Genomic DNA, 27,887 nt, shown 5'->3' on the forward strand with positions numbered 1-27,887 from the left:
AGCTAGTATAATATACTTAGTATGGCTTTAGGAGCAACATTAAAGAGTAGCTGAAATAAATCAGTCTTTAAATAATTTGAGAGATGCTTTGGAAAACTTCAGTCTAGAATTCTGTCAAAATAATTACAATGACTAACCACAGTTAAAGGGAGTTTTGAGAATGTTTATGGAATTCTACTCTATACTGTATGGTTACTCAACATTAAAGACATTGTTTTATTTGGTCTCCCTATTTTTGCGTGTACAGAATATGTCCAAACACACAGATTCTACAGCTGACGTGTTATTGGAAAAGAGAGGATGTGCTGGAGTAATAACTTTGAATAGACCAAAGGCTCTAAATGCATTCAATCTTTCTATGATTCGGCAGATTTATCTACAGTTAAAGGTTAGTGGCTTTATTTTAAACTCAGCTTAAATTCATACATCTACTAGCAGTTTTAAATGTAAAGCAGCCACTTTTTTTTGTTCTTTTTAATCAATCTGTAACTTCTTGTATGGCGTCACTGACCCAATCATTAAGACCCTACTTCAACAAGGTACTTAAACTTGCACCTAACTAAATGTTTGAGTAGTTCCATTGAATTCAGTGAAACTACTCACAGTTTTAAAGTAAGGCACGTCCTTAAATACCATCCTGACCTATGCAATAGATCAAAGAATCTATACTTGCATGGTAGTTTGGTTCCCCAAATAACTTCCTACATTTTAGTGAAATGCTGAATCATGTTGCATATGTGGTGATATGGATTCCTTTTTCCAAACGTTATGTGAGCAGGGCTTAGGGTCTGGGGTGGGGAGTACTTGGACTAGTCCAAATTCTGACTGTCTTAATGTAGAAATCATACCACTTTACTGGTATAGTTAAAGTGGTATGATTTCTACATTAAGACAGTCAGAATTTGGTATACTCTTATAGCTAAAGTGGTACAACCCCCTTCTTTAGTGCTGATGCAGTTATATTGGTATACATGTTGATATTGGTATAGCTTATTGCCATATGGGAAAAGGATTAAGATAGATGGATAATGCACTTTTTATAACTGCATCAACACTGGGGAGGCTGTACGACTAATTATTTCAGTTAAAAACAAAAACATGCTCCACTGATGTAGTTATACTGGTACAAAACTGTGTGTGTAGACCAGGCCTTAGTCAATTCATTTGGCTAAAATCCATCAGTCATGTACTTCCTGCCCAGTCTGTTTGGTCCTTTAACACCCTGGTCCTCCTACTGGCTGAACTCTGAGCCCCCGTTAATACCATCTGAATCATAGAGTCTTCTGCTGTGGAAGTGGGATAGCACTGGTAGGAGCTCCTCGCAGGCTGACTGCTCTAGGGTGTGGCAACTCCTACCAGGAAAGAGGACAATAGTCCTCACAGAGCACATACTTCTAATAGCAGCAAGTGCTTCCCAGCTGCTTCCCCTGTTTCTCTTCTGATGGTATTAACACTGGAGTTGATTCAGGAAGACCATTTTACGTCAGTTAAACCTTCCAAGCATGAACTGAATGTTTCTTCAGGGGGAACAAACTTGTTTTTTTAAGAGGGAAATAAAAGATTCTGCAGATGTTGATGGCACCCACCCAGGGGAGATTTCTACTCAGCTGTGTTAATGGATTTTCCAAGTCCTGCCTTTTGTACGTTGTTAGGGCTCATTTTCTGGAAGCAGTAAGAAGAATGACCAAAGACAGCATTTGAGAGAAGTTGTGTTTTTAAGTGAATTTTTATATATTGGGGAATAATATTTCATTTGTCCTTCCTCTTAGACGTGGGAGAAAGACCCTGAAACCTTTCTAATAATTATAAAGGGAACTGGAGGAAAGGCTTTCTGTGCAGGAGGTGATATCAGAGGTAAGGACTTGAGAACGTGCTGAATTCACACTGGTCACTATTTATTTTACAATTGTGACATACAACTTTCAGTGATTAGTTACTTCAGTATTCATATCCCTCATTCTAAGTATAGGGCATATTTGAATTAGTGAGATTGAGGTAAATAGATACTGTTGTGCAAGAAACATCAAGATTTTATGTGGCCACTGTAAAACATGTATGAATTGTACATGAGCTGCTTTTCAGCTTATGTAGATAATACAGAGATAAAGCAAAATTGTATTTGCCCTGGGACAGCAAAATTTTGTTACAATGGTTGAAAAATAAACTCCATATGAATAGCTGGCTAACGCTTAATACTAGGCATGACTGAAGTGAATGTGGTAGGAAGAGGGAAGCACTTTGAAGAACTTGCCTCCTCAGAAATATCCCTTGCTACTGTGGGCATCTGTCCTTGCAGTCTGGAGGCCCTGTTAGACAACCCACTGATACTGAAGACCCAAATAGTCATGACAGCAAAAAAACCTCCTTATATTTATAACTTACTATAAAGATTGTACCCTATTAGGCAGATCTGACCACAGTGATCCATGCATTTGTGAGCTCCCAACTGGATTACTTTAATTCAGGGGTGGGCAAAACTTTGTGGCCTGAGGGCCACATTGGGGAATAGAAATTGTATGGTGGGCCATGAATGCTCACAAAATTGGGGTTGGGATGCAGGAGGGGGTACAGGCTGTGGGGTGGGGCTGGGGATGAGAGGTTTGGGGTTCAGGAGGGTGCTTCAGGCTGGGATCGAGGGGTTTGGAGAGCAGGAGGGGGATCAGGGCTTGGGCAAAGAGTTGGGATATGGGGAGAGGCTCAGGGGGGCGCAGGCTCCGAGTGGTGCTTACCTCAGGCAGCTCCCAGAAGCAGTGGCGTGTTCCTTCTCCGGCTCTTATACACAGATACGGCCAGGCAGCTCTGCATGCTGCCCCATCCGCAGGCACCGCCCCTGCAGCTTCCACTGGAGTGCGCAGGAGCTGGAGCGGAGCCATGTGGCAGCTTCTGGGAGCCACTTGGTGCGGCTTCTGACCCAGGTCCCTGGCCGGAGTGGGGCCGAGCCGCCTGGTGCAGCTCGCAGGTCGACTTAAAACAGCTCCAGGCCGCAGGCCATAGTTTGCTCCCCCCCCACCCCACTTTAGCTCATTTAAGAACAAACCATGTAGCCTGAAAATGCAACAGCCTGTCTGCTTGTTGAAACTAGTGTCCTCTCAGCACTGGGTCCTCATTTTCCAGTATTCAAAATCTTTAGTAGGAATGTTTTTATTGATCTAGGAAATTGGCTTTCCCTCTAGGATCATAACCTGCCGTGATCATTCCAGTGAATGAAAACTATGAAGCTGTCAGCCAGTAGAAAAGGCTAATGAATGCCAGAAGCGTAACTTTTATGAGAGCTGGATGTAGATTATTGGATATGTTCCCACAAGAAATTAGTGAGGATATTATTATGCATAACTCAAGGAAGATATTGATCGTAATTAAAATAATTGTTTAGGTCTACTGGTAATTGCCACACTTCCATTTGCTGCACTGGAATGCTGCAGAAAACAGGGTCCCCTCCTACAGAATTTAAGTCCATCTTGCAGAATACACAAGACCTTGCTTATTGTGAATATTTAATATTACTAGGCCATTTTTGTTGTGCTTGTTAAATTTTACAAAATTTTTAATGCAATAATTTTTAGTTTGAATTTTGTCTTATTTTACTAGCTATCACAGATGCAGGAAAAGTTGGAGATAGGCTAACACAAGATTTCTTCAGAGAAGAATACATCCTGAACAATGCTATTGGTATGTGTGCACAAAGCAATTTCCAAATATAAAATACCTCTAGAATATTTGTGGGTTTGATTTTTCACAATGGGGGCTCTAAAGCATAAATTCAACACTTAATTTTATAGAACTGGTAAGAGATAAAGATGAAATTGGAAAGTATTAATTTTTCTGACTAAATGCCAGTTTTGGTAACCCATCTCTAATTTGGCAGTTGGGAATCCCCTTGTAATTTTAGGATGGGGGTAAGTATGGTATTCGTTTCCCATTTTAAACTGTTAAACAACTTCTCCATTTCATCTTGGGGGTTGTCAGTACCTATATTTCAGTGATGGGGAAAGTGATTCCTAGATTTGCAGTTGAAGTGTTCTAGATAATTGTGAAGTATTATTTGTTTAGTTTAGAGAAGACACTAAGAAGACGTGACAAGATATATTATTAGACGGTAAATACAGCAGTGCCCATTTTATGTCAGAATGAAATGGGAAGGCAATACTGCTTTGCTACAAAATATTATGCAATGAGTAGAGTTCCACTGATTATTACTGTGGCAAAGGGTTCAGTAGGATTCAGAAGAAGATTGGACCTTTGTGAATAATCTATTTAACAGTCAGAATATAAACTGTACATGGGTTATTAACACCTCATTCTTCAGAACACAAGTCAACCACTAGCAGTTTGGAGTCAGGAAGAAGCTTTTCCTGCAGACATGTTTAATTGAATATTCTGGGCTTTATGCCTTCCTTGGCAGCATCTGGTACTAGTGACAGTCAGAGAGACAAGATACTGACTAGAGGGACCGCTGTTTTGATGTTGTATGGCAACTCAGGTGTAGCTAAAGGATATTTTCAGATTAAAAATTCATCTTTCTGAAAAGTTAGTGTGTTATCTGACAACACCATTGGATTTTTAAAACTGAGGCCTGGTTTACAGTAAAATAAAAAAAAATAGGTTGACTCACTATGGTGCTCATGGTTGTGAAAAATCCACACCTCTGAGGGTTGTAGTTAAGATGACCTAATTCTGCGTATAGGCCATGCTGCAGGAGGTGGATTACCTGCATGGCAATGGGAGAACTTCTGTTGGCATAAGTAATGTCTGCGCTGATATGCTACAGTGGCACCTCTGTAGCATTTTAAGTGTAGACAAGCCCTGAGAATTTAACATCTTATTTGTGGTGTTTTTGCATCTAATTTCTGTGTTATCCCACCTTTTGACTAGAAAAGATAAGTCAGTTTTACTTTCTTGTTCTCATGCTCTTGCAGATTGCGACAATGTTTGTACAGTGAAGAACACAGGGGACTTGAAGTAAATCTTTTCCATTGGCTTTAAAGCACATACAAGTGTTTCTGTTGATCATGGCTTTATTAAAAGCATATATAAAGCAAATGTATATTTTTGCTAAATTTGCTCTGATAGCATTTCTGAGTGAGATTTTCAGAATGTCAGTTTGTACATGTGCAATTTTGTATTATGTATTGAAAGCACCTCTAGTGCTTATCTAAAATTGTCAGCAAATAGTGCATCTCATTTATGCAGTCAAAGTGGAGATGTAGGACAAAAATCACCTTAACAGCCCAGGCAGTAGTATTGCATGTTCATCTAGGGTGATGGGGTCAAAGTGCACTTCCTTTGTTATATCTGATAAATACTATTTCTCACTACAGGATCCCCACACTGAGTAGTGTAACACCCTCTTATAAATACATATACACAAAGAGACAGTTAAATTGATGTGGGAACTATAACTACATTTTCATGCATTTTGTTGCTATTTGCTATAACAGCATGGGTTGGGATTTAGCAGTTTATTAGATTTAATTAAAAATACTGACTAAAAAGCATAGCTTCATTAAAAAAAAAGCTGTCCTCAAAGGAACTGAGACCTTGGTTTTATTCCTCCTAAGTTACTCTGGGTGTTTAGGTATTCACACTCTTACAGTCTTAAGAATAATGTAAGTTTGTTTACTGGTTGCTTTATAAATGCATTCTTAAGGATGATAGAAGTGTTTCTAGAATTCACCCCCTAGAGAATTAACGGACAAATCATACTGAAGTTTATTCATATAATTTATGAACTACTTCAAGTACCTGTACTGTTGGGTGGTGACATCAAATAACTTTATTCATTATGAATTTAACATCTTATCCTTTTATCTCTTTGTTGTATAAAGTAATTTGTTAAAAACTACAGCCAGTTAAGAGAAATATTTGTGGTACCTGTGCATCACAGGTATTTTCTTCTAGGGTGGGGTTAAGCGTACATTCCTACAAAAATATATTACTTATGCCTAATTGTTACATTTCTGTTAGGTACCTGCCAGAAGCCGTACGTGGCACTTATTGATGGGATTACAATGGGAGGTGTAAGTAAAATATTTTTCTAAGTGAGACAGTTGAGATGGCTTGTCTATGTTAATGTAATATTTGATTAAAAATATTGAGTGAAGCAAGATTGACAGTTTCAAGAAGTGCATACAGTAACTCTTTGCTTAACGTTGTAGTTATGTGCCTGAAAAATGCTACTTTAAGCTAAGTGATGTTAAGCAAATCTTAGCAAGGTTCTAGGGAAATATTTTTTGCCAGACAAAAGACTATATATATTTTTGTAGGAATGTACACACACACACACGTGTACACACACACGTACATTTTAAACAAAAATGTAATACTATACTGATTATAATGATAATTGTGAAGCTTGGTTGAGGTGATGGAGTCAGAGGGTGAGATATTTCCCAGGGAATGCCTTGCTACTAAATGATGAATGAACACCTGGGTGATCCCACAAGGGTTAACATATTATTGTTAATGTAGCCTCACACTCTACAAGGCAGCACGAATGGAGGGAGGAGACACAGGCCTTGGCTACACTCACACTTTACAGCGCTGCAACTGGGGTGTGAAAAAACACCCCCCTGGGCGCTGCAAGATACAGCGCTGTAAAGCGTCAGTGTAATCAGGGCAGCAGCGCTGGGAGCGCGGCTCCCAGCGCTGCACGCTACACCCGTAAAGGATGTGGTTTACATGCAGCGCTGGGAGAGCTCTCTCCCAGCGCTGCTGCTCTGACTACACTCACACTTCAAAGCGCTGCCGGGGCAGCGCTTTGAAATTCCAGATGTAGCCATACCCACAGTAGAGGCATGGCAGTGGTTGCAAATATTCCCTGCGGAAACTGAACGTGATGATGAACCCACACTATCCCACTTTCCACAGTGCTGGGCAGGAGAGGGGTCCATGTGAGATAGAGACAGGGACACACACACACACACACACGTGCATTGCCCCTTTAAGTACGCTGACCCCACTCTAAGTACACTGTCTTTTTAAGTACATCAGCAAGTTGAGACAACAGCTGTTGCCAGCAAGCTCCCTCCATCCTGAGCCCTGTCCTGTCCCCTCTGTTCTGTGGAAATGGGGTACAGGAGCAGGAGGGGAGGGGGAGACACTCTGACATCAGCACCCCTCTTAACCCTCACCCCTGCACAGCAAGCAGGTGGCTCCCAGGAGCAGCTCCAAGGTGAGGGCAGGAGCAGCACTTGGCAGTGGGGGGAGGGACAGCTGAACTGCAGGCAATTGATAGCCTGCTGGGCAGCTGCTACATAGGGAACCTAGGGGAGCTGATAGCGGGGCTACCAATCCACCCTGGTTCCAAGCCCCCACCAGCTAGCTCCAAGGGGCTGCTCTTCCTGCAAGCAGTGGACAAAGCAGGCAGCTGCCAAACAATGTTATAAGGAAGCATTGCGCAACTTTAAACGATCATGTTCTCTAATTGATCAGCGATGTAACAATGAAACAATGTTAACCGGGACAACACTAAGTGAGGAGTTATGTTAAATGACTGTTATACAGTAAGTCATTTTCAGATATTATTGGGTGATATTTGGCCCACATCATTTAGAAAGTAGTTAATTTTTAAGTGTAACATCTCTCTTTCACATAACTCATTAATATACTGAAGTAGTAATGCAGCTTTTGGTTGCTTTTTGTTCCTATCTCTCAAGTGACCATTGCAGAAAATAGAAAAAAAAACCTGATGTGACTCCATATATAATGACCATTAACTCTGGAACCTTGCTTTTCATCTGTAAAATAACATCCATACCTATGGCACACTCATGGCAACTCCAAGAATCTAGTCCTTGATACATTGCAGCCCCAAAATGAATTTAAGAGATGGTTTTACTGTTTTGTTAAAACCAAGCAATAAGTTGGATCTTCTAAAAGTTATACGGTTAAGACTAGTTGACATTGGAATTACATGCACATATTGTTAATGAGCTACTCTTTCACAAGGGAAAAATACTTCTAACTAGGCAAACTGGGCTAAAGGGAAATTGTATGCATCAATGACTCAGCATGACTTCATGTGCCAAACATTTACTGCAAATTCTTTGAAGGTATGTTTACCTGATCCTCTTTATAGCAGTCATGTTTGATAGGTACAACTGGAGGGAAGGAGATGACGTCATACACAAGAGTTCTGCCACAACAAAGCAGACTGCTATTTTTAATGATTCTGTTACTGTTAAAGATAAACCTGCACTTTTCTCTGAGGATTTGGTAATAGCTTTGAAAGCAGCTTATTAAGGAGGCTGGAATTTTGGTATAAGAACCCTGAAAGAGTGGGGACATTAGCATGCAGAATCTGCAGAAATCTCTTCCAGCTCTGGTCAGTTTGCCTTGGACACTATCCCTGGTTAACTTACTTTCTTAAAGGTTAGAAGTCTAAAATATAAATACTAGTTATAACTGAGTAGCTAGTATTGGCTGTACATATTAGTCCCATTTTGTTTCTTAATGATACCATATTATATACAATACCATGAACAGAGTACTCTAAGAAAGAGATATGTCATTTCTCTTTAATTTGGCTTTTTAGATTTCACTAATACATTCAAATCCTAGCAGAGCACATTACATAATAGAAAATAAAGTCTGTATATTTGTGGTATGAGATCTGGAAATTGTTAGACCTAGGTCTTTGAGTCATTTGTTTGGCAGTTGAATATGTCTGTATGGGCTGAGTTTTCATTTTTAGGTAAGAATATCCATGTGATCACAGGAAGATCTTAGTTTTCAACCCACTGATAAAGCATCTTAAAACTGTCCTTGGAGATAGCATTGCCTTAAACAATTTTACTGGTGGTGTTTGAGTGAACAGTAAAAGTGGTGTCTGATTACAGCAATCTATGGAAATAAGTCGTGGGAAGGCAGTAACTGACTGAATTGACTACCAATTTCTTAGTTTTGCATATATATAAAAAACTGCTAGCAGGTGAGAGAAAATAGCATTTGCTGCTTGGCAGATGATAGGGCTAATAGAGTCCCTGGATGAAAGCAATTTTTTTTTTGGCTCCTTGCTTGACTAGTTTTATCTAGCTTATTTTCATCCCTTATAATATACACAGCTTACTATACCAGTATGTAGGCAGTTTTTCCAGAGTTAAGTTATTAAACTAAAAAAGAGGAAACTTTCCACTTACAAACCCTCACATCTAACACAACACAAATACATGGTATTTCGTTGAGGGAGATAAGCTCATGTTGTAGTTATACGGTTGTCCTGACCTCTCTTCACCCCTCTCATTTACTGTTTCTGTTACCAGTCTTGCTTTCCCTGCCCTCCAGGCTCCTTTCCATCCTTCCCTTCCCACCTCTAACGGGGCACACTCACCATTAGGACACACCCTGCTGTCAGGTCACTTCTCAGTTTGTTCCCCATCCAGGGAGAAAGAAGTAGTACAAACAGAAAACCCAAAGTCTAGTGGTTTTTATACCAGGCCTTTGGCCCCCATTTGGGACTCATCTGTCTTTGACTAAGGTTTGAGGCTTGTAGCTTCCCACTGTGCTGGGGGACAGGTAGGGGAAAACTAGTCACATCCTCTCCTTTGGATTCCAGCCCAGGTGCCCTGTGTTGGGCAACTAACAACCATGCCTTGTAATCCCTTGCTGCTTTCCTAGGCTGCTCTTACCTTTTCCCTGTTTGTCAGCATTCCTCACAGGAACATGGACTCTGCTATTCCCATTCTAGAGTTTTCTCCTTGTGTGGCTTCTTCCCAGTCAGCTACTGAGGTGCTTTCTCAAGCTCTTCCTTAGTCTTCTTGGGTTATACTGCAGGCAGTCTCTCTTTCCTTAAGACAGGAGTTCCCTGCCAGTCCCTTCCTAGATTTGGGATTATATTTCGAGCAATCTCTTTGGTCTTCCTCCTTAAGGCAGGAATCCCCATAACTGGCCCTTATCTTGGAGCTGGGATTATGGTTCAGGCAAGTAGTAACTCCTTCCTTAAGACAGGATTCTTCACAGCTCTCTTCATTAGAGCTGGGGCTGTGATTTAGGCCAACTAGGGCCTTAGCTAGCTTCTCCTTCAGCTGCCCCCTTTTTCTCCAGTTAGTCCTCCAACTTGGAGAGCTCAGCAAGCCAGACTTCTCCTGTTAATGTCTCCTCTGCTATGAGGCAGGAGGCAGCATATATGCTCATCTTCCTTCCTGAAGTTCATCCCAATTGGCTGGGCAAGAGGGGAGCCTTGCCCTCTCTGCTCTGAAAGGCTCCTAGTCCCAGGTCCTTAAAGAAACAGTAACAGGTTTTTCACACTCAATCACTACATTTTCTTGAGGCTACTTTCTCTCTACCAGTATTTCCTATTTCTTTTGGTCTTTGTATAGTTCAGACCTCCCAAACTCTTAAGGGGCCATGCTATGGTGTGCTGACCTCTAACTGCTACTACCTCTAAAGGGACAGATTAACCCTCCCACCTGTTAGATATCTTGTGTCCCTTTCTACTTTTTCCTATTCCCCGTTTCCCCGTCCACCCTCATCCTGTCCCCTATTTTTATATTTTAAATACAAAATGTGGCAATTAACATGACATTTACCAAACATTAGGCCAAATTCAGCAAAACGGATACAGGGAGGTTTAAAGTACTTTTAAAAAAAATTGTGCTAAAACAGAGGTTTACCCCTTTGCAGAGCAGTTTAAATTCTTCCATTTTTTCTTGTCCTGCAAAATGATAAATCTTTCTGATAACCTGATGTGTCTTAACAATGTGGTTGGTGCTTTCTGGTATTAATATAAACAATGAAAAGACCCAGGGCATCAAACCCCTCTCCTTATAACAGAGAGCCTGGATCAATGCAAAGCAGTAAAGTACTCAAGATTTATATTCAGATCACCATATTGCCTGTTTTGTTTTACTATCAGCCATTCTCCAACAAACCAACTATTTGTTTAATACTCAGATATTGGGGGAGCCTAAAGACCTGAATCTGGATTAGGGCCCCTCTTTGTGCTCAGTTTTGACAAGCTGATTATTCTGTCTAATCTACTTAAATCAAGTGGGTTGAAGATGATTGGTCAGTGATTGCCTGAATCACCTTGCTTGTATGTTGCGCCCCTTCCTCATCTTCCTCCTACATCTTTTGTCTTGTCTGTTTGGACTGTAAAAGCTTCAGCAAGTTCAGGTGAATGGTAAATATTTCTTTCTACTGAAGTATAGTGACATATAGAATTACTTTTTTCACATAGGTTAAGTTGGAAACACTAAAAGAAGTCTAGTTTTGGTGCATTCTAGTTCTGGTTCATTCCGAAGTATCCTGCCTATATCTTACAATAGGGAGGAACTTTGCAAAGAATAAGAAATTGAATGGTTTCCTCAGTCTTGCCAACTTTCCCTTCAGCTAATCAAACCTTCCACCTTGCATTATCAGTCTTATTTAAAGTGGAGGGGATGGAAAAAACCAACGTCAGTGTTTATTAAACAAGTGTTACACTTGTGAATTTCATATTAAAATATTGAAAATACCTGTAAAAATGGTAACGTTCAAGTAGTATTTTGTGTGGCTGAAAATAATACAGAGCAGAAATAAAAACTTGATGCAGTTTAAAAATGTGACTGTCTTCTCTTTCTCCTCTCCTCCAGGAAAAATGTAGCCTATCCAGTTAATATAGTATAGTCTGAGGTCACTTCTTCACTGTCAGTATACAATAGCATATTAAATGAAAAAAAAAAAAGGACCAAATCTTGCAGACACTTAGGTAAGTGTTGGGGTTCCCACAAGACCTCTTCCACTTGGGTCTCCAAGAACTCAGATTCCAGTGTCATCACGCTGGTTCCTTCATTTGGCATACAGTAAGGCTATGCTGAGTTGATCAAACTCGGGCATAAGGGGTGGGCATAGGATGTACAACACATCCAGAGTTACACAGTAAACCTTTTACTTTTACATATTACGCTACATTTACTATACATTGCATCATATGTTTTGGGATTGGCTTGGTCACTTCATAGGAACCAATCCCTGTACAGTCCATGTACAACTTACCCTCTACCTCATCTTACGTTCCAGGCCTATCTTATCCGTTGTTATTTTGTTCATTGTAAATGATTCTCTGGGTGTTCTTCCTTATCTTAGTTAGTACAGACATTCTGTTTCCAGCTTGCTGATCCATTTAGCACCTTAATTCTGTCTCCCAAGACATGAGGCCTCACCCATGTCCAGTTACTCTTGTCAAACCAGGCTTCCATTCCACTGCTTTTGTTTTTTTTAAATATATTAGTGTTTGTTTATTTGTATTATATTTTGGATTTTTTTTGTGGTTTCCTTTTTAAATTTAGTATCTAGCAATACATTTCCAAGACCGCAATAGTTGTATTATTTGAATTACCATTAATATTAGGCTTAAAATACAAACCAGGAGGTGCAAGCTCACTTTCTTTGCTTTACATCCACTGGTATGTAATTTTACATTACAAGCTTGCTTTGCCTTTAAAGCATTATTTTTTGTAATATTAATTTTGCTTTTACTACATTCTAAAAAACTGGTACTCTCTATCTCGCTAGCTAACATGGGAAATTTAGATGTGAAAGAGAACATAGGCCAACTAAAATAATATTCCCTGGGTCCTTACCAGAAGTGGTGCTTTTTAGCCACCACACAATTCTTGTTATTACCAGCACAAGCAGTTTTTACTTTACCAATGTTCCAGCATCTCAGCTGTAGTGTGCAATTTGGAGTCTATTCCCCGAGAGTAAACCCACATGCTGGCTACTCTGCCTGGAGGACATTACACATGCATATGTAAGTGTCTCCCAGACCTTGTATTGTCTTGTAACAGTATTTGAGAAGGGAAAACAAATTCATTCCACACTGTATGGGTTGCAGTGGTTTTATATTTAACTTCATGGTATTGGATCCTTGTTAATTTTTTATTCTGTACCATGTGGTGTCCCTCTTTTGTACCAAATTTTTAACTTATCTATGGTGATAAAAAAAAAAAAAAAGCAAGCTTTTTGGCTCCATATTACTTACCACTGGTTTTATTTTGTATAATGTACTAAACCTGTCTCCCAAAAATGAAGCCTCACCCATGTCCAATTACTCATGTCAAGCCTGACCTACTGTAAGTAGTCCTATTGATTTAGTGAGATTGCTTGTGCAAAAGTTTGTTCAGTATAGCAGGGGTTCGCCACTTTTTTCTTTCTGAGGCTCCCACAACATGCTATTTAAAAACTCCATGGTCCAGCTGTGCCACAACTGTTTTCGGCATATAAAAACCAGGACCAGCGTTAGGGGGTGGCAAGCAGGGGAATTGTCTGGGGCCCCACCACAGAGGGCACAATAAAGCTAAGTTGTTCAGGCATTGGCTTTAGTCCCAGGTTGCAGTTCTGTGCAGCTAGGCTTTGTCTTTCAGCTATGGGCTCTAGCGAGTCTAATGCTGGCCATGCTTGGTTGAGCCTTTGAAACCTGCTACTGGCTCCCGTGGGGGCCACAAACCCCTGGTAGAGAACCACTGCAGTACAGTATATTACATCTGCAGTTGGGTATCTGTCAGTCTGCCTTTCCTTTAGTCTTCACATTGAGTGGCTGGGGTGCAATGACACGTTCAGTGAAACTTTTAAAACATGAGTTGAAAACTTGTAGGAATGTTTACAATATTAAACATCGCCTAGAATCAGCGCCACATACTTTAAGGTGTAGTCATTTGGGGTGAATGTCAGTAAAAAAAATTCCAATCTAGTATATTATATATTCCAGCATGTATAGTGTGCACAGGGAAGCTGACAGATGCTGCAGGGAAGCAGAGCTCCAGAGTTAATACAAGATCTTAAAATAGCCCTACAGACCAAGACCAATCTGGCTATTAGCTAATTAGTTGTCCCATTTATTCATTTTAAATTGTATCTTCTTCATTTTAGTATCATTTAGTTCTTGCCACAAAGATACACAAACGTTCTTAAATTCAAAGTAAGCGTTGGAGCTCCTGCTCCCTTTGAAAGCTTACCTGAGCAGTAAGTAATATGGAATTTTGCAGATTTTTACAAGTTTAATGAATGCTATGATTTTGCTTATGATAAGTTACTGCATTTGTAAATGGCCTGTACAATTGCTGTAACTTTTGAAATGTTTGTACTCTCTCACAGTGCTTAACAAAACAGAATTAAGATGAAGCCTACGATAAAATAATTTGTTTAACTAGGTTCTTAATTTTTTACCAAAACATTTATTATAGATTGCTGCTAATTCCAAGAAACTAATGTTTAAGTGTTTCAAGTCTCTAAAGTACATCATGGAACATTAGATGATTGAATCTTCTTTTCCCTGGTTATTGAATCAGTCCTGCAGATGTTTTTGTGATGTTTTGAAAACCATCTGTCTTTGGAGTTGCTGTTGACAACATTTGCCAGACCAAAAACAGAACAGAGAAGAGGCAAACATCTGTCAAGATAAAATATGGTTAGATAGAAAAGGGAATGAAAACAGACCACGTTAATAATACATTTCCACTTAAGTGTAGCAGCATGAGACCACAGCTTGAACCTTTTACCCACAGGCTACTGATTGCTTAACTCTAATTTTATTTGAGTTAAGGCATACAGGATGTTATGGACAGGTTTAAATAAGTTTTTGGTATGTTTGTCTAATATGTCTTTTTGCATCGATACTGAGTAAACAGTTGTAATCAGGCTACCTTTCTTAAATTTCATATAGCTAGAATGTCCAAAAACAGTAGCAATGTGCATGTATATCTTGACTTTAATTAGGCTTTTGATACTGTCTCACATAACCTTCTCATAAACAAACTAGGGAAATACAACCTAAATGGAGCTACTATAAGGGGTGCATAACTACTCTCTGAGAATGATTTTCCAACCAGTTATCAGTAGTTCACAGTCATGCTAGAAGGGCATAACGAGTGGGGTCCCATAGGGATGGGTTATGGGTCCAGTTCTGTTCAATATCTTCATCAATGATTTAGATAATGGCATAGAGAATACACTTATAAAGTTTGCAGACGATACCAAGCTGGGAGCAATCAGTTGCACACATACAAAAGAAGAAATGACTGCCTAGGAAGGAGTACTGTGGAAAACGATCTGGGGGTCTTAGTGGATCACAAGCTAAATATGAGTCTACAGGATAACGCTTTTGCAAATAAAGCAAACATTATTCTGGGATGTATTAGCAGGAGAACTGTAAGCAAGACATGAGAAGTAATTCTTCCGCTCTACTCTGCGCTGATTAGGCCTCAGCTGGAGTATTGTGTCCAGTTCTGGGCACCACATTTCAGGTAAGATGTGGACAAATTAGAGAAAATCCAGAGAAGAGCAAAAGGAAAAAAAAAAAGTCTAGAAAACAATCTATGAGGGAAGATTGAAAAAATTGGGTGTTTTCAGTCTAGAGAAGTGGAGAGGGGAATAACAGTTTAAGTACATAAAAGGTCGTTATAAGGAGGAGGGAGAAAAATTGTTGTTCTTAACTTCTGAGGAGAGGACAAGAAGTAATTGGCTTAAATTGCAGCAAAGGCAGTTTAGGTTGGACATCAGGAAAAATTTCCTAACTGTCAAGAGTGATTAAGCACTGGAATAAAATTGCCTAGGGAGGTTGTGGAATCTCCATTATTGGGGATTTTTAAGAGCAGGTTGGACAAACACCTGTCAGGGATGGTCTAGATAATACTTAATCCTGCCTTGAGTGCAGGGGTCTCGAGGTCCGTTCCAGTTCTATGATTCTATATCACATCTTTGCCAGCAAAATACCATTTTAAATTAAATACCCGGAAAATGTCTGATTCGCAGTCTTAGATAGCAGGGAACTCCCCCTGTAAGTCCTCTAATGCCAGTTATTGAGAAACAAAAATCTTGTAAAACCCTGGAGTCTAGCATCCTCAATAGTGGCTACTGAAATTAATCTCAAATACTCCAAAGCTGTTCTGTAGGTTTCTCTAGATTTTTTGTTTATTTAGATGCTAACCACTGTCCTTGTGCTTATCAGCTTAAAATTGAATTAAGTTAGATATTGATAGCTATTGAAACAGTATAGCCATAAACACAACATATTATATGGGGTATGTGCTGTGTGTAGAGCATTTGTAATGGTGCTCAGTGAATCCTACTTGAAGAACCACTGAAGAGACTTAAAAACTATTGCTTAGCAGTGGCGGTCTTCTAGTAAAAAAGGAGCAGAATTGTGCTCAGTGCATGTGTCAATAGTTGCCTTATAGGGCAGAGAAAAAAGTGGCCTTGTAAATAAGGGAAGGTTCATGTGCCTATATTATTTCACTAGCGTATTCTCAGTCATCATTTACTGTATGAAGAAATGCAATTCAGATGTACATTTTTTGCCTTGCATAATTAAGTGTGGTAATTTATTTTTTTAAACAGTGTTAGATGATAAAGTTATAACAGAACATACAAAGTTTAAACAGTAGCCAAAAATGAGGTAGGTGCTTTATAGAGATAACATGGTTCCTGACTGAAGAGTTTACAATGTAATTTTATGTGAAAATAGCAACATTGTAACAAATGTCCACAACTGAGGCATAGCAGAAAGTTGAGGGAAGAGAGAGAGCTTTGCCAATGTTCTACGCTCCCCACTGTTAGAGTTCTCTAGGAAAATTCTGCTATAGCCTTGATGCTGCAACTTTGCCAAGTTCAAATTGCCAGTGATTTTAACAATAGTTCTCACAGTGAGCTAGAGCAAGATAAGGGAGCTCTGGGTTTACAGGGTTCTTCACCCTGATTACCTCAGCATAGTCATGAACAAGCTCCAAAAATTTACTTTCCAGAAAGAACTTAGTTTTCCTTTTTTAAAGAGCACCTTTTCTTCCCCAGACTAATACCCAGATAAGCAATATATAGAATAAGGATGACATTCTATCTCACACACAACTCAAATTTCTTAATTTGCTCACTTGCTTTTAAAGCATACTTGTCAGTCATGTTAACAGTGTCAGTTTTGGTATGCTCCAGTAGGAGAGTATGGGATTAATCCTGCCACTGTTTTATGTGCAGAATTTAAACTGAATTCAAAAGCAGTTTTGAGTGCAAATTACTAGTTTGATCAGGCAAAGAGGGGTTGGAAAAGTTGGAAGAAAAGCCATAGTTTGAGTTCAAAAATTATTTTTGGGAGTACAAAAACCTCTTTAGAGCCAAGTAACTGAATATACTGGTTTGGGTTCTGGAAAGTAATTTGTAATTTGGGATGCTTCAGTTTTAGGCTGTACGACTTGACACACCTTTGAAAGGGGGCTCATTTTCAGAAAGCGTATGCTCAGCATTTGTGAAAATCAGGTTTCAGATTGGGCAAAGTCATTAGCCCCCTCTGAAAATGTAGGCCTATTGATTTTATTATGGAAGGTGTATGTCATTTCCAAAAATTCATTTTTAGTGCAATGGAAGCTTCAGTAGGGTTTAGGCAATTTTTCAAACTCTAAATTTTTGCCTTTTTAAACAGTCATGTAAATCTGTTGAGGAAAAGATTAGAAAATACCTGCATACTAGTTTCCACATAAACCAGAACAGATACATACGACTTAGTAAACAAATGTTATCTCCACTTTTAAAATAATATGAAGCCTTTTAGAAGAATATTTTTGCCATGTAACTTTTACCACACTTGCAAACTGTGTTTTAGAGAGAAGTTGCACAGTATGCTGAGCTATATAAACTGAATCTCTATGGCATAATTAGTTTACAGTATAAAGTATCATGTAATTAGAAAGGGCCATACATTGTCATTGACCTGCGTTTGAAACGTCTATCGATTTCAAGTGAAGTTTTGTGTACAGATAAATGGCAGAATATGGCCCAGCATTGTTGGTTGTTCTTTTGCTAGAGCAAAAATATCATGGCTAAACTGTTTTTATGCAGTTCATCTTAAATAATTATATTTAAGGCTTGTATCTAGTCAGTAAATAACATCTTTCATCTTAGCTACCGGCCTGTGTACTCTGTGGCAAACTGGACCTAAACATTATAGTCATCTCTCTGGATTCTGTTGCTGTTTCGTGCAATAGACTAGAAATTCTGCATGTTCAATTTACAATTTTTAAAAAAGATTTTAATAAATTCAGTACATAAATGGATACAATTATCAAAGTAATCCGTTTATTTTGATAGTAAATTTATTTTATTTTATACTGCCATACATTTGGTTTTGTATTTGGGGCACTGAAATTGAGGACATTTTTCCATGTCCTATATAACCTCCACTCTGGGTCTGAACAAGCCAGTCTGACCTTGCACTTACGCTACAAGGTCTGTCTGTTCTTCAGGTTATGACTTACAGTTCCTGGAAGTCAGTGGGAGCTAAAAGAAGTTGGAACTTATGAAAAACAGGCCACTTAGCTGCTCAAAGGTGGATGTAGGAACTTAACTTTCAGCATCTAAATATGGAAAATTTGGTCTTAGGCTGTTGAAGATAGCATAAAGAGAAGTTGGAAATTTTGGTCCATCTTGTAAGGAGAGTTGGAGGAATTAAAATCATTGGTTAATTTTATAAGTTTTGTATTTGGTGTTTTATACTGTAAATTCACCTAAACTTTAGAGATTCGGTTTGGCATATTTTATAAATCAAAATGATAAAATGTTGGGAACATTCCTTTTGCATACTGTGATTTATATTTCTATTCATTTTAGACCACTTATCAATATATCAAAATGTGAGTAAATAGATTTTGGGTTACTTGAAATCACAATGTAGAAATATGAATGTTGCTTGAAGGTGCATTGAGGTACTCTTTATCTTTTACAGTACTTCACATATAAAAGAGTGCCATGTCTGACTCTTAACTGGCTTTTCTTTAAAATTAGACAAACACCTGATTCAGATCACTTTCCTGTTTCTGACATGTATAAGCAGATGACAGTGGAAATGGCAGGGAAATATATTAATATTAAATGTATAGGTATATTTTTATTCTTTGTGACAATTCAATTGGGAACTGGGTACACAGTAAATGACAACTATCTAAATCTTGAATTGCTGTCAGCATTTTTAATAGATGTGTTTTTCTGTAAGAACTTTAAGTGAGCCAGTAGGTGGGGTTGTAGAGCTTATTAATTTTCTGAAGTTTACTATGTACTTTTCTAGAATTGTAATTTTTTGTGCCACAAAGTTGCTTGTTTTTAATATCTTCCTTCATGTGTAAGGGCTTCAGAATAACCTGCTCAACTGACAGAAGTTTGGCTAATAACAATAAGATGAAAATAGACAAAAAACTAGAGTGAATTTGACAAGAAACCATATATTGAAAATCAGTGGGACAAGTTCTGAGTACAAGCCACACACTGGGCCTGTGGAAAATTAGTTTGGGTTATGGTAACATGACAGCTACTCAAATGATTATTTCATTTGTTGACTTCTGCCCAGCCAAAATCCAGACATTTTATTTTAAAGGGATGCAACAGGCGAATGGGCAAGTGTTTTGTGTACAGAACACCAGAGATGATATCCAGAATACTCTCCAACTTTTTCGTGACAGGCCCATTCTTACTTTCCTATCATCATATAAAGAAGGACTTTCATAAATAAAAGTCTGCTAAGCAGTGCTTGGCATATTTTTCCTGACATAGTCTTAACAACCAGCTGTAAATTAAATGCTGTCAAGAGTTATTTTTATCCATAGCAGAGCACTTGAGCTGAAGAGATAATATCTGACAGTCAAGTTTTTTTTCATTCATTTCACTAAGTGTCAGAATTTTTTTTTATTTTCTACACTATAAAATAGAAAACTGTTCAGAGGAAAAAACAACCAGAAAAATCCGTAATAATTTAGATTAAAACAATGTCCAATGTCAGGCACCTTGCTGTTCATTGGTGAATATCTCTTGCCAACAAAGTGTTCTTGCATTTCATACCCAACATGAGCTGGCAATCACTGGAAGCCCTGTATGGAAAAACAAAAGGAGAGAAAAAGGGTTAGCATTCTTCTCAAGTGGCCAAGGTTCAAGTGCAGGATAAACACCCAAAAACCAGATGTACAATTTGCACTTCAAGTTTGAAATAAGAATTCCTTTCATGATCTATATTTCTGACAGAAATTTTCATTAGAACTGAGAAGAAATGTGTGGAATGAAGGCCAGTTTGGGTCCAAAATGATGGAAATCTTATAAGGAGATGGTTTAGAGAGATGAAATCAAAGTTTAAAAGAGTGCAAAAATTACTGCCACTTTGATTTGTTTGGGACATATGTATGTAACTTAAGTTGTATCGTTTTCCTGATGCTTATTGAAAAGAACTCCACCAAGCTATGAGAGATTTGCCAGTGCCATGCCCAAAATATCAGTCCTATTGTACATTTAACTGATATTTTTAAACTGAGAATTTGAGGCAGTTGATTATTGATGGGTATTATCCATCAAAGTCAGGAAGATAGAAGAGTCTGTTAGCATATTGTCCCATTCCACGGATATTAGACTTTAACTGAAAGAAATCCTCTTGCCTCATGTCAAATACAGTACCATCACATCTAATAGCTGCTAAATAGGATAGAAACCATAACAGCACATAGATAAAATATAGAATACATACACACATTTTATAAGTAGTCTTCCAGCTCAAATCTTTTGTTTAATAAAATATATATATTAAATCAAAGATTTGAGATGGATAAAGGCTTTTAATATTAACAAACCAGCAGTGCGCTTGTGACATCTTGGAACTATAAAAAAGAAAACCCTCCATGATATTTTAAACGGCCGATTCCTGCCATTAATTATATTTTTGCTCCAGTTACCCGCTCATTGTAATTATTGTTCTGTGGCACTTTACCTGAAGCTGTGAATGTTCTTGTTTAGATCTCTGGTGCAAAAATCATCTTTTTCTAATAATTGCATCCCTTGTATAAAAATGACTGTTATGCTAACTAGAAATATGTACTTTATTTGTACAAGCTGCAAAAAGGGTGTGTCTGTCATGCTGCTTCCAAGGGCACCTCTACAGTGGGGTAATGCCAATGACGGGTGTGATTTCTAAAGTGCACTAACGTATTGCACATTAGTCTGTATAGACCCTGTTGGTGTGTACTAAAAGTTCCCCAATATGCTTAAATGTAGCACTGTTTCAGACTTTTTAGTGCACACTCACAGAGCCCACACAGGCCAATTAGAGTGCAACACATTAGTCTTCTTCAGAAATCAGATCCCTGTAGGGTGCATTACCCCACTATGTAGACAATCCCCTAGAATTCTAGCCAGGGAATGGAGGAAGCTCGCAGAGTTGGCCTATGTTCTGGGCTATAAAACTGCAGCATTTAGTTTTGAAAGCTGGGAGTTGTACTCAGAAAATTGACATTCTGGTGTCCCATGTTCATGCTGTCATCCAGAGTAAAATTGTTCAATTTACAAGTCAATATGGCTCCTGTAGTACCCAGCACGACACAGTCTGCCAGAGTTGTGAAAGTCAAATGGGCTTTTGTCTCTTGCTTCTTCACCAGTGTTATCAGAATTTAACTGCCTTTTTTGTTTGTTTTGTTTTGTGAATCTGGGAGTCTGAACAGATTCCACTCCTTCTCCCTCTGCTTTACTGGGTCTGATGTATTAATGGTATTTACCTGTTTTTTGTCACTAAAGTAAACAAATGTCTCAAATATACACTGGACATATTTGGGTAATTAAAGATGCCATTTGTTTGGTCACTCTTCAGTATTTCAATTCTCTCTTCCATCCTTTAACTGCTAAATTTAACTGCATCGAGGAAAAAATTGTTAGTCTTTAAGGTCCAGAGTTATCAGGCTTAATCAACCAATTCTGATCATGTCAGGGTGCAGTTGCAATAATTGTACTTAAAAATTAGGTGTGCACTTACTGTGAAAAATTGTCCTTAAAGTTTTAGCCTGGTACCTGTTAACAAAATAAAACTAACAAATCTGTTATCTTATAATTTAGAGGCAATGATATTAACAGTTGTACCTTAAAGCTATACTGATGTTATTCTTCCTTTTTCTGCTCTGAAATGTTTTATCAAGCTATGAGGATGGTGTCTCCCTTTTGGGCAGTTAGTTGCCAAAATGTTTAAAAACATGAATATAAAATTCTCCCCCTATACAATAGTAAGTCATCTATATGTAATTGATACTCTTCATATTCCTCTATCTGACTAGGGACCAGTTCTCTATGTGAATGGCTAAAAGTATTTATTACTGCATAGGTAATCTGACAGTAAGAAGGAGTTAGTCCATGGATTAATTCATTCTATACCCAAACACACAAACATAATCCAGCAATGTTTTCTTACTTGAAACTTTACCATCAATTGCTCACACTATGTGTAACTCCAAACCATCTTCAAGATCTCAATTTTTCACTGTAATTGACTCTTATCAAATTAATAATGGAGTAAATCAGTTGATCAAAAGTCAGCTTGTCAAGTAGGAGCCATAAAACTTGTTGCATCAATAAATCTGTGACAAAGTGAACTCCTTACATTTTCTGTCTTAGCAATCTCTTACTTTTTGAACAGAGTAACTATTAGTACTTCGTTTAAAAATGAAAAAAGACCCATAGCCAGAAGGGAATAGGTACAAAACACTAATTGAAAAAAGCTTTAATACTGAATATCTAAGTTTCTGTTAAGAGCTTGAAAGTGAGTTCCATAGAATGAACATAAGAACGGCCCTACTGGGTCAGATCAAAACTCCGTCTAGTCCTGTCTTCCGACAGTGGCCAATGCCAGGTGCCCCAGAGGGAATGAACAGAACAGGTGATCAGCAAGTGATCCATACCATATTGCGAACAGAAGCTAGGGACACCATCCCTACCCATCCTGGTTAATAGCCATTGGTGGACCTTGAACCCTGTTATAGTCTTGGCCTTCACAACATCCTCTGGCAAAGAGTTACACACGTTGCAGTAACCAAAGAGTAGAGTCCATCCATTGTGATATAAATAAAATTGCTTAAATTGTTAAAGTTTGCAATATGGAGTTACAGACACAAAAGGAATAATTTTGTAACTGATGTAACAAACAGATGCTTGACTCTGCAAATTAAGTTAACATTTGTGTTTTTAATATACATTGGGTTATACAATTTTCTTTTTCTCTGAGAGAACATATTTTAGGCCAGTGTGCCTCTCATTCAGTTATAAAAAATAAATTTCAAATGGCCACATATGATAAGCATCTTTAAAATTGCTGTTTAGAATTGACAGAATCTTGGCAGTAGCAAAACTACTGGACACTACTAGAATTCAGAATTGAATGTGATCATCAGGGTCAAAATAAGATGTAGGAAAGAGTCAGAATTTGTACAGATTACTAGTATACCCAAATTTCCTTCAATATAAAGCTTCTTAAAGGTTCTGTAATGGAAAAAACAAACCAAAAACCAGACCTCATATTTTTGTATTTTTATTTTCTATATAGCCTTACAGTTTTCTGCATATTTCTATGCTTCTCAGTTGGATTTAGAAAGTCACATTTCACCGTATGTGGTGTTTTACAGGTCCTTTATTTCCAGTAGATGTAGTTTTTTTTTCCTATATGCCTTTTAAACACTTGATTCTGTGCTAAATATAACCATTATCTACTGCAGACTCATTGTCACAAGAGAACTGAGTGTTCTGTATATGCAGTGCAAATATAAGAACACATTGTACTATGTGGAAGTTATTTGCCTTTGTTTCTGTAGTCAGTGTAACAAATTACAGAAAATAATTGCTGATGAGTGAGTCAGTGCTTGAATGTTAGGTGGTGATATTGCTCAATAGTGATTGAGATATAACTAGCATGAAAATTTTATCAGTACAGTTAGACATGTTGTTTAGCAAAATTTGATCAGCAGTTCTGTTATACTGTGTTTAATGGATGTAGCAAAATTCCCGTCAGCTAGTAGTCATGTTACTAGGAGGATGTATTGCTCTGATGTGACATCATTCATAGGCATGAAATACAATCACTTAAAAGTGTGAAATATTATGAAGTAATTCTAGCAAATAGACTATTATGCAAAGGAACTTAAATTAATTTGAGTGATAGCTGCATTTATTGTGATAGTCCCTTCTTACTTATTCAACACTGTGTGGATGTCACTCTTTGTGAAACTTCCTTTGTTGCTCCGAGCAGGTGCTTAGTGTTTTGACATCAAATGGTAAGTCTAAAGTTTTGCTTGTTTTTCCTCCAACAACAGGTGTTTATAAAAATTGTCAGAGATGGGTTAGTTTGAATTAATTGTTTTGTTGTCTTTGTAAAAATGAATGATTTGTTTCTTGATGGGCACACCCTCTCTGGTCAGCAAGGATGTCCAGAGGGAGAGAGGGACACTTCCCTCACTGTTTGAGGTGAAACATTGCCTGTACCCATGCTGCAGGATTTAGCCCCACTACTAACTCTTTGTGCCACGGTGTGGGTTGGACTGCGGATAGAGAAAGAAGGAAATAGAGGGGGGGAAAAATGGGAGACAAAAGAGGAAGGTCTACCACCAAAACCCCAGGGTTCACAGACTGAATTCACTTTCACCCATAAACTGTTCACTGGCAACACTGTGGCACATAAGCAGGAGACCTGGGGCTGGTGATGCAGTTTCTAGATTTATATGGCAGAAGCGGAGGATTCTATCCAATAGCTGTTTTTGTGGCATCGCATTAGTGGGTGTGGTTAACCCAACAGTCTTTCCTATACTAGATGGCTCTTCTGTTACGAGAAAACAGCCTTGCAGTAAATTCAGATTGTCTATATGCGTTGTCTCTGCAGACTAATGATTTGCCTTCCAATATATATGTGCAACTTAACATTTGATTGCTGTTTGATGTTTAAAAGTTGTGTGCATATATTTTTATTTAAAATAAAAACTAAAGAATTGTAAGTGACTTTAAGTGATGGAATTATAGTATGCAAACAAGTTTAGGTGAAATGACTGAAGAGTAAAGGAGGGAAGCAAGGGTGAAAAGGTTAAGGATGGTTGGCTACTTTGCTTATAAACAGATCATTACTCAAGTGACAGGTAATCAGCAGAAGCAGGAGGCTGGAAATATAGTTACAGTGTAGGTAGTATGAAACACTTATTTTTCAGTTAAGAATTTTGTGATGGTCCTCAAATACATAAAGTGCCACGTGGGAAAATCATGAGTGAAGCACCCATACCTATCTCAGTGTTGTGATAACATCCGACCACTGTCTTTGTTTTTGCAATATATCATAATCTGCTTGTCTATTTATAGTGTGTATAGACAGACATAGTGCATCCAAAAATTAACATTCTTTTAATTAAGGCTGCAAAGTCAAGCACTCAAGTTTAGAAGTATTAGCATTAACATTGCATTTGCAACCTTTGTTTAGGCCCCTTGTGTTTATACATTATAATATGGCCTTTAATTACATCATCACATGCTATTTTTCCACAGGACCTCCTGCCTCATGGAGTGCACAGGATGGATGTTGCTCACTGAATGAGAGCTATTCAATATTTCATTTTCTCCTCTTATGGTTCAGTGTATGGCCCCAGCTCTTATTTACTGCACACTACCCAAACACTGCTCTGAATAAAAAATTATTAATTTCCTCATGGACTTTTCTCTGGAATTCATTGCAATAGTATCCAAGTGCTTTCACAAACCTACATTTATTTTCACAAAAGCCCTCTGAGTGCTATTATTCTGTTTTTACAGATGGGGAGCTGAGACACAGACATTAGTGTCAAAAATACCCATTTATTTTGGTTGTCCACTTTGAGATGGCTCTGGCCTGCATTTTTTCAGCATTTTATAGCACTTTATTTGTCCAGAGAATGATTCTCATTGATGTCAGTTGCAGCTGTAAATGCTCAGTTCTTCTGCAAATCAATCTTTTAAGTGTTTCAAGTTTTGTTTTAAATATTTAACTATTTCTCTTTCCGCTTATCATCCTTACTGACTCTCTCAAATCTTTAACCTTTGATAACAAACACTAGTGTATTGCGGTGCTATGATGTTAGACGACTTGATCCTGAGTTGAAACAGTCAAGCTATGTGTACACTGTTCCTTTGGAGACAGCCCAGTAACAGGGGCTATATATTGTAGGAAGCACTCATAACTCTTGGGATTTGGTGTGTGCCTATCACTACCCTGTACAAAGAGGGTGAATTCTGCACAGACTGGCAAGTCACTGCTTGCATGACCAGAGACTGATTGTCTCAGGGAGCTATGCCACAGCAAGCACAGACAAGACTGCTTAAGGGGAGGTAGTAGCGAGGTGCCTCACAACCCAGAGTACTCCTGGAGAATGTCACATATCTGCTCTGAAAATCTGCCATAAGGCAAAAGTTATTGCCATCCTAAAGCTAGATAAACTGCTTTCTGACCCCTCCCTCTCTTTCCCTCCACAAACACATGCGCACACATACAAAATAGAAGCTTCTCCCCTAATCTATTGCATTCATGCATTCAAAACCGAAGGTATTTATTATTGTGAAATAAACAGAATAGTTTGCAGATACTTATCTCCTATTCTGAGTGATAAGTTCATATGAGATTGACTTGTGTACGGAGTAGCACTAGTAATATAGAATATTGAAAGCAATATAGAAGCAAGACTAAAAAAGATTCAGTTTGCTGATCTTGCAGTATATTTGCCATCTGGCATGTTGGTGTGACTGCTAAGCTCCTGCACATGATCCTAGAGAAATGGTGCAGTTCATTCTGTAACTAATCTCTGACTATAATATCAACAGCTCTTGACTTTTTTTTTTTTTTTTTTTAAGCTATTGAGTGTTCTAGGATTTATGCTAGCATATGCAATACTTTCAGGGAAGAACTCATGATGACTCACTTTATTAAAAATATGGCCTGATTACTACACGGTACTGGTGGATTTAAAAAAAACAGATGACTGACTTCACTAGTGCACAATATGAAAGAATGGTTAGCACCATTTTCCACCTAGACAAGAAAAACAAAAAACACTTTCTTGAACACTTAATATAAATACCAGACCTGAAAATGAGCTCTCCATAAGCTTCTCTCTCACCAGCTGTTGGTCCAATAAAACATATTACCTGACTCACCTTGTTTCTCTGATACAAATACCTGTTTATTTCAACAAGATGTAGCACTTTAAATATTAGGATTCCAAAATGTGAGAAACATTATTTCCCATTTCGCTCCTGCGGATATTGCTACACAAAGAGGCCACAGTAACATTGTAAGTCAGTGTCTACTTTGTGAGTAGAGTGCACATCTCATGCTATAGTTTCAGACTTTTTTTTAGCTAAACATTGGTGTACTGAAAAGTTTGTTTTGGTTTTTGCTTATCAGATGGAGCTGCAGTACTCCTGTGCTGTTGTGCACCACTGGAGGCAGTCCAGAGATCATGCACACTTCCTCTTTTATACATTTGTTCCTACTTTCCTTAACTCCACCATCTAACTTGCTAAACAGCTTTGCCTTTCTCTTTACTTGAGAGAACCACTCTCTATGCCGGAACCGTTGACTGATCTCTACCTTTCATTTGCTTATCGAACTCTCCCTCTGCTTCCCTTTTAGCTCAGGATCTCACCAGTTTTTAAAGAAGAAAGTGATACCATCTGAAGGGATGGAATCCTCTGCTTGCCTGTCACCTTTCTGTGTCCCTGTGACACCCCCTCCGCCCCCCATCCACACCTGTATATTGATTTCTCTTGTTCCAGCATTATTCCCTTGTTCTTATTCTCAGTGTTGCTTGGTTATCTGACCCCTCTCCATCTACTTTTTCCTTTTAAACAATAAATAAAGGAACACAAGCCCCTTAATTCCTCGTTCACCAAGTAACTGCGGCCCCAATGCAGCAAGATACTGTGACAAAGTTCCTCCTCTACCTTGGTGGGTCCTGCGCTTATTGGCAGATTTGCTCACCTCAGTGATCTTCCCCACAGTCTGGATCAACTCCTCCTATGTCTGATCAGGAGTTGGGAGGTTTGGGGGGAACCCGGGCCCGCCCTCTACTCCGGGTTCCAGCCCAGGGCCCTGTGGATTGCAGCTGTCTATAGTGCCTTCTGTAACAGCT

General features: G+C 38.5%; 2 protein-coding genes across 6 annotated transcripts in view; one reads left to right on the forward strand and one right to left on the reverse strand.

The window, feature by feature from the left end:
- The window catches only part of NAB1 (NGFI-A binding protein 1), a 314,417-nt gene that overhangs the window by 198,795 nt on the left and 87,735 nt on the right, over window positions 1-27,887 (reverse strand). The gene's annotated exons all lie outside the window — the stretch shown is intronic.
- The window catches only part of HIBCH (3-hydroxyisobutyryl-CoA hydrolase), a 91,233-nt gene that overhangs the window by 4,236 nt on the left and 59,110 nt on the right, over window positions 1-27,887 (forward strand). For all 5 annotated transcript variants that reach the window (XR_007768338.1, XM_050916379.1, XM_050916382.1 and 2 more), the window contains 4 exons: window positions 248-388; window positions 1,770-1,854; window positions 3,589-3,669; window positions 5,965-6,017. Coding sequence is in view for 4 of the 5 variants with exons in the window: in XM_050916379.1 (XP_050772336.1) it covers window positions 248-388; window positions 1,770-1,854; window positions 3,589-3,669; window positions 5,965-6,017 (360 nt within the window). In the remaining variant the exon portion in view is untranslated. The remainder of the gene's footprint in view (window positions 1-247; window positions 389-1,769; window positions 1,855-3,588; window positions 3,670-5,964; window positions 6,018-27,887) is intronic.

Source organism: Gopherus flavomarginatus, chromosome 10, assembly GCF_025201925.1.
Source record: "Gopherus flavomarginatus isolate rGopFla2 chromosome 10, rGopFla2.mat.asm, whole genome shotgun sequence".
Classification (NCBI taxonomy): domain Eukaryota; kingdom Metazoa; phylum Chordata; order Testudines; family Testudinidae; genus Gopherus; species Gopherus flavomarginatus.